The sequence below is a fragment of the Penaeus monodon genome, chromosome 38 (genome assembly GCF_015228065.2).
Source record: "Penaeus monodon isolate SGIC_2016 chromosome 38, NSTDA_Pmon_1, whole genome shotgun sequence".
NCBI lineage: Eukaryota > Metazoa > Arthropoda > Malacostraca > Decapoda > Penaeidae > Penaeus > Penaeus monodon.
Window position 1 is genome coordinate 30,002,186 of NC_051423.1, and position 7,500 is coordinate 30,009,685.

The 7,500-nt window shown below is 38.9% G+C and overlaps 1 protein-coding gene across 3 annotated transcripts in view; it reads right to left on the reverse strand.

Moving 5' to 3' along the window:
- Window positions 1–2,207: 2,207 nt before the first annotated feature.
- The window catches only part of LOC119596884 (chelonianin-like), a 21,694-nt gene continuing 16,401 nt past the window's right edge, over window positions 2,208–7,500 (reverse strand). Inside the window, exons 1-4 of one of the 3 annotated variants that reach the window (XM_037946235.1) lie at window positions 7,255–7,377; window positions 6,542–6,644; window positions 2,771–2,935; window positions 2,208–2,341 (exon numbers count right to left, since the gene is read on the reverse strand). In XM_037946235.1, the coding sequence (XP_037802163.1) occupies window positions 2,316–2,341; window positions 2,771–2,935; window positions 6,542–6,629 (279 nt within the window). In that variant the 5' untranslated portion in view covers window positions 6,630–6,644; window positions 7,255–7,377 and the 3' untranslated portion in view covers window positions 2,208–2,315. The other 2 variants (XM_037946237.1, XM_037946236.1) reach the window with 2 other exon arrangements.

Below are 7,500 nucleotides of genomic sequence, written 5' to 3' on the forward strand. Positions count from 1 at the left end.
ATCATTCATAGACGTCTACTGTCCCAACTTCGAGTAGTTCCCAGATAATGGCTGCTTTTTCATGCATGATAGAGGTCCCTGTCATAAAGCCAAAAGTGTTAAAAAAAACATTGGGATAGTCATGGTATTAGAGTGCCAGCTTTGTTTATATAATCAGATTTATCAAGGATAACTATGTTACTATCTTTGTCCAAATTGCGTTTAAGCGATTTGGTGACCAAAAAATAGCGTCGGGTAAACATTTGTAATCGTCGAATAAATCAAGAATCGGATTTAACATGACCCAGGGTGCAGGATCAGTTGCCAATTGTTTTTTTTCTGAGATTAGCCGCACTATAATTACTAACGAATGTGTCAGTGGATTTCCTCCGATTTCAGCTAAATTTGATACATGACTAGAGTGCTGTAAGAGACGGAGATCAGTACCAAACAATTGAAAATCGGACAATTGGGTCCTAAATTAGGAAGAATTTGGCTAGGTTGCATACGTAGAAATGAACAAATTAATAAAGTAGTAATACCCCTCTATCTCTCTCTCTCTCTCTCTCTCTCTCTCTCTCTCTCTCTCTCTCTCTCTCTCTCTCTCTCTCTCTCTCTCTCTCTCTCTCTCTCTCTCTTTCAGTCAATTCTCAGAGCGGTTTTTTTTTCAGTCTAAATTATTTTATTATATCTAACATATTTAAGAAATTAGCGATTGTGAATGAGACCATTTTTTTCTTCACTAACATTCAGGAAAAGGCGTATTTGTAAAAGGAGAACTTTTGAATAATAATTTTGTATTAACTTATAAAGCTTCATACGAAATTCCCATGAATCGTTTTCATACGATTGGTAATACCCGATCCCTCAGCTGCTGTGACTCGATTGCACAGACCTCTCTTTTTTTACTTTATTGCTTATTTTTGGCTTATTTTATCGGTATGTTATTTGTGCGTGAGTTTTTGGTTTAGCTCAACTCTTTCATTTTGACAATATTTACCATTTCCATTTTTTTTTTTTTTTTTTTTTTTTTAGTTATTCATTTGAGAGTTAAGTGCCTCTCCCTCGATGTTCAGAGTGCTACATTTTATGAGGTTTAAAAAGGAAGTGGAGAAAAGGGGAAGGGAAGCGTAGAGAAATGCAAAGTGGGATCGTGTAATGGCTTGTAACTATAAACTTTTCCCAAACTAGACGCACTAGAACATAGTTTGGCGGAAGACCAAATTCGCGTCCAATAGTTAACTAGTAATCACCAGAAAAATGCCCCTTTTTTCTTTTTATCTTTTGCGTTTTGAAAGAACATTTATCAACCCTTAGCTATCGCCAGACATCCGGCGAGAGTTGAAGATTCACTAAAATCTGAATCAGTTAAAAGCCTCTGGCTTATAAATCGATGCCAGAGGGTGTTTCAGTATGCAATTTTCTGACAAATAAAATAGAGCTTTTTGTCGCCTGAAGATAGTAGTTTCTTTCGAGTCACATTCAGTTTTGCAGACTCAGTGAATCTGCTTGTCAGTAACAAACATATATTCTCATAATTGGGTTAGATGTTATTTTTAGAGCAAGTTCAAGTAACATGCTCTAAGAGTTGACTGTGTGACTATCTAATTAATTTAGTACTTCATTCGATATGAATATTGGCCTATAACCTAACCTATTTCTCCTTCCGAAGAAATGGAAAATTATAAACAGAAAAACACATAACGACCGCAGGTGTGCGCTATGACATAACAAGAGAATGACGTTAAACGTCATTCAAACAGACACAGAGGTGGGAATGTAGCTAGAGAAACTGCGTGAGAGAGAGTGAGACAGTCAGGCAGACAGATATACAGACAGCGACAGAATGAGGTAGAGAAAACGAAAGAGAGACAGAGAGGGAGGGAGGGATAAAGAGAAACAAGGAGGGAAACTATTCATTTTTAAAATGTATCAGATCCTGTGGCGACCAACACTAACATGTGTGTATATACTATCATAATTAACATTGTACTATGATAATCATTGTTATATCATTAACATATTATAGTGTGTGTGTCGTGGTGTAATATATTATAAAGTAATAATAAATAGTATATCATTATCATAGTATACTGTAATAATAATTAATATGTTATAATGTATGTGTATAAGGTAATGCCACAAAAGAAATAGTCAAAAAAGAATATCAAACGAACTATAAAAAAAAATCCATCACAATTCCAGTGCAAGGTCAATAACGAAAAAAGTCATAAGCCACTCAATTTTATTTGCAGTGACTCATCACACATTAATGATCTTCCCAAGAAGTTTCTGAGCCAACCGCGATGACGTCAGCAGCTTGAAATTTGTCTCCTTTACCTTCCACTTCCGTAAGGAGGAACTAGGAATAGAACAAGAATAAGAAGATTAGGACGAGGATATAAAGCATAGATCAATTTATAATGCATATGTAGTAACAACTGTGTTTATGATATTCGTATGTTCATTATCCTTTTCAAGTTGGCATGCTAATAAGAAAGGTCACGTTGATATCGTTACATATGCTATAAGTATATAATGTGCATCTCATTATACAAACATACTTTTTCATCCAACATGATATAGTTTAGCCTCCTTGGATATAATATACTACACAATATCCCACTACTGATGTCACCTTCCCGAACATACTGTAGCACACAACATATATACCAGGGGATAATGTTGTTTTTTTCAGTCAAACATAACTTACTGCAGTTCACAATATATATACCAAAGAATAATACATATTTTTTCAGTCAAACGAAACGCATCAACACCTGGGACTCACCCACAGCCAGGCACTCATTCCCGCAGCCTATCGGACAGCACTTCTGTCCGGGTCCGCATTCGCTGTCCGAGAAACAGTTGCGTTCTGTCACGACGCAGATGGAGAAGATATCGCTCGTATCTGGGCACGTCCCTGGCCTCGGCTGAGGCCGAGGACGGGGCCTACCTAAAAAAATATATATATATTATAACAATGATAACAATGGGCCTACTGAGAGTGATTATAAGAGTCTCTGGACTCTTTTACAATGGCTAGCAGGGGAGTCATGGTTGTTATGACGGCTTGACTCTTTATTATGGAGAGTACAACACAATGAGGGGAACACACAAGATGATGTCTTAGGGTAAACGGTGAGCGCGAGGTCGCGGGTCCGACCAGCCAGTCCTGAGGGACGAAAGCTAGACTCATCTTATCACATTGGGCGCTGGATACGAACTGAGAGGTCAGATGAGGTCAGATAAAATCGTCATCTACGTCCCCTCTGGCTTGATGGTTCTAAATTGGAACTTAGAACCTGTTTGCCACATGGTCTATTGGTAAAATGGCTTACAGAAACCGTACTTATGTATACGCTATATTACTCGGCCATCTATGAACGCCTCGCCCTCAAGGCGCATTAGTTTGGCCTCAAGGGGTGACCCACTTTGCCTGGTCCTGATTGGTTCGTGTGAATTATCTTTGGTGCATCTTCGTAGCTGCTCGTCCTTGGCGTCCTTTTCTTCCTGGTCCCTGGTTTAATCTGTCCGTCCTCGAAGGTCTCGCACATGTCTTCCTTGACTTTGGATTCGTCTAGACTTCCTTATAGTCCTCGTCCAGGTCTAACTCGGCGGCGTCCTCGTCCACACGTCCTCACAGATCTCGTCCAGGTCCTTCTCAGCTGCATGCTCGTCCTCACGTCCTCATAATCTTCGTCTGGATCTACGGGCGTCCGGGCAGGAGGCGTCCCCTTCGGCATCTCAGGGTGGCTAATACCTGCGCTGTACTGGATGTTCGGGCGTCCCGGCTAACGGCATCCTTCCACTACATCATGGGGAGACTTATTACCTGCTCTGCCAAACATCCTGGTCCACAGACCCATAGCGATCTTCCAGTGACATCCTTCCCACAGCATCCTAAGGTGACCGTTTCTGCAGCAGGGTCATCCTTCGGTGCCATTTCGGATATCGGTAAGCCAGATTATACACATAAAGGCCAAGATAGTAAGAGAAAAAGAAAGGCAACAGAGAAGAGGGGATGTTAGGTGCTACTAGCCGGTTATTTATATAAATTTGCAGTTTTTAATTGTCGTTTTTACTTTATTTTCGTCTTTTTTTGGGTGTGTCTTTTACTTTCTCAAGGATAAAGAAGAAAATAGGAGAGGGAGACTTCAGTAGCAATCCACATGGACCTGGCTTGAACTACCAACCATCTCTGATTGATATAGGAGTAGATAAGGGAAACGACAACGGCAATACACAAAGATTTACTTGAACCAATCGTCGTCACACAGAGAAGAAATCAATGTAAAACAAGAAATTCTACATCATGTACTACTCATCACGACTGACAAAATCGTGGACAAAAGAGATACATCATAGATCTTTACACCTGCAACTACGACAGCAACAAACTCTATTAATGAAAAGGTTTCAGTGTCTTTTGCTCTGTGTGGATGAGTGAGTGTGTGTGTGTGAACGACAGTGAGCATGAATGAGAATGAAAGTGAGAGTGAGCTCACACTGAGAATGAATCACAAACATAAAGATTAACATTCAATATAACAATACTGAGATAAATTAGCAATACTATTTATACAAAATTATTTCAACTACCACACTGAATTCAACATTTAGTGATATGCAAAAGAATGTACACATTAATGAATGGTGACATGAAAAAAATATTCACAAGCTTTCTAACAAGCAAATCTTCTCAGGGTCAGAAATTCTGAACTGCCGAGGTAGCCATGTCTAGCTATGCATGTCAGACTTCATCGACAGGGGGTTCCCATACCAAAATGCCATAGAATGAAGCAAACTGAGCCGGGAAAATCTATAAATAACCTGCTCTCTTCTGTGTACCTGTGATGGGCGCTCGTGACATTCCCTGTGTCTCTATCACAAATCACACAATCGCTTGGGATGTACCCAGAACATGCAAGCAACTTCTACAGGACGAGAAAGGTGTGATTAATAAGCGAATAATGATTCTAGCTTGAACCTTAGTCCTACATTAATTGACGGATGTATCTGCGGGTCACACTGACTCAAAAGTTGTCGATCGAACCAATAACTTCGGTTTTACTTGTACCTACTATTGTAACGTCGGAGCGGAGATCTATTAGGCGATTTATGCAACCCTGGCTTATATCAGGCATCCCTGTGCACTGTAATATGGGGAAGATCCTAACACTATACTCGAAATAATAAATTTATAAAAAAATCGCATTACAAGCTCCATTCTAGCACCGATAGAACTTGTAAACCAGTAAACAATGTAACTATGTTACAGTTATCCCAAGATGTCAACATCAACAACCAAATTACGGGAAAAACGAGCGGTCATCTCTTGACCCTTTCCACGTCCTGACCGACCGGAAGGGAAAGAGAAAGTACGGTTAGGTCAAGACGGGAAAATGCACAAGAAGAGAAATAAATGATATGATTGATATTCGTAAGAAATAAAATCACGAATGCGTTAAACTCACTGCATTTGAAACAATAGAAATCTCTAATAACGAGAGAAATTAATTAATTACTTAACTAATGAACACTATTCATGTTTGTTGATCACATACCATGATCACACAGTAATGCGACCTAAGGTCAGAAAAATATTGTGAGAACGTGCCATTTGCTGTCACTTAGCACTTTTACCCAACAAAACCAGCATGAGAATGACTGCACATATGGCTTAACACATTTATGAGAGAAGGAAAGGAAAGAGGCCCAAAATGTGTACTCAAGCGGTTTTGTAGACATGGTCGATCGTGGAAGCATGTAAACATGTAACACATGTAAAGGGGACACACTACTATGCAGTAGCGTAAAGCGCTGTGATCGCGGGTCCAGCCAGCCAGCCCTGAGGGGCGAAGGCTTGACTGACCTTATCACGTCGGGCGCTGAACACGAACTGAGAGGTCAGACGAGGTCAGATAAAATCGTCATCTATGTCCTCACTGGTTTGATGGTTCTAAATTGGATTTAGAGCCACGTGCATACAGCCTCGTGGTCTATTGGCAAAATGGCTTACAAAATCGTGCTTATGTATATGCCATAGTGGTGATGATGATGATGATGATGATGATGATGATGATGATGATGATGATGATGATGATGATGATGATGATGATGATGATGATGATGATGATGATGATAGTAGTGGTAGAGGTAATGTGATAGATAAAAAGTATCATAATAAAGAAATCAAACGAAAAGAAATGGGTTTGTTTCATTAGCCTCTATCCTTAAGATTCACGCTGTACGAGTATTTTGTTCATGACAAAGTTATGATAGTGATAATTTTTTCTTTACATTCTCTTTACTATGCATTTAATCTGCATGGTGAAATGCCGCATACATTTTCTCATTGGTATTATTTTGGTATTCTCTCTCTCTCTCTCTTCTGTTTTTTTTTTCTCTCTCTCTCTTTTCCTTTATAACGGCATTGATAAACAGGGAATTTAACTTATGGCTATTCCCGCAATATCAATGGCGAATGATTATATGATCAGATTGATAAGAAACGATATATCAGTGACACTTCAACTGAAGCAAAAAAAAAATATCTTACTGTGTCTCGTAGGAACAGCATCGGCGGGAGAAACAGCCACCGCGGCCACCAAAACGCACACGATCAGAACTGCCTTGATGCTCACCATTTTGGGAATCAGATCCTGTAAACAAAGGGTCGGATGAAACGGTGATCTTTTCACTTGCCTGGATATCTAATCATCTATTGTCTGTTATTTATCTCATTCTTCTCTTCTCTTGATTTTCTTATTTGCTCACTTTCATCCCGTCCTCGTCTCTCTTCCTCTCTTCTTCTCTTTATTCATCTATCTTTCTACCTATCTGTCCGTCTATACACACCTTAATGATAGTTTTATTCCTTGTATCGTTCTCACGGATTAAGGAAAACGTGACCATGATGATCTCAAAAAAGGTTTGTTTACCTATGATGGTTTTCCATTTTGTAGCAGATGGTTTAATACCCTTTGTTTATGTACAAACACACAGAACTAAAAATAAATATATATGTATATATATAGAAATGTATATATGTATATGAATATACATATATACATGTATAATATCTATGTATATATGAGTGTGTATGTGTTTGAGTTTGTGCGTGTGTGTGTGGGTGTGGATGTGGATGTGCGCGCACACACACACATACATACATGCATACATACATATATATATACAAGCTCACTTACACACTACACCATGTATACATACCTTTCAAAATCTAAACGAATAAGTAAGTTAAACGCGTCTCACCTGTGTTTTGCTGAGCGCGACAGAGGTGTGTGAAGCTCAAGGGCACTGCGCAGGATATTTATGTCACCGACTGACATCGAATGAAGAAATTTTAAAGTTTATCACCTGTTCTTACCTGGAAAGAATATAGCTCTAATTTGTCACATGTGTTATGGAAATTATTATTAACATCTATACTGAGACACTTATGTGTCATAAATGTATTACTCGAAGATAACTTGAGGGATAAAATGTTTTTTCAAGAAG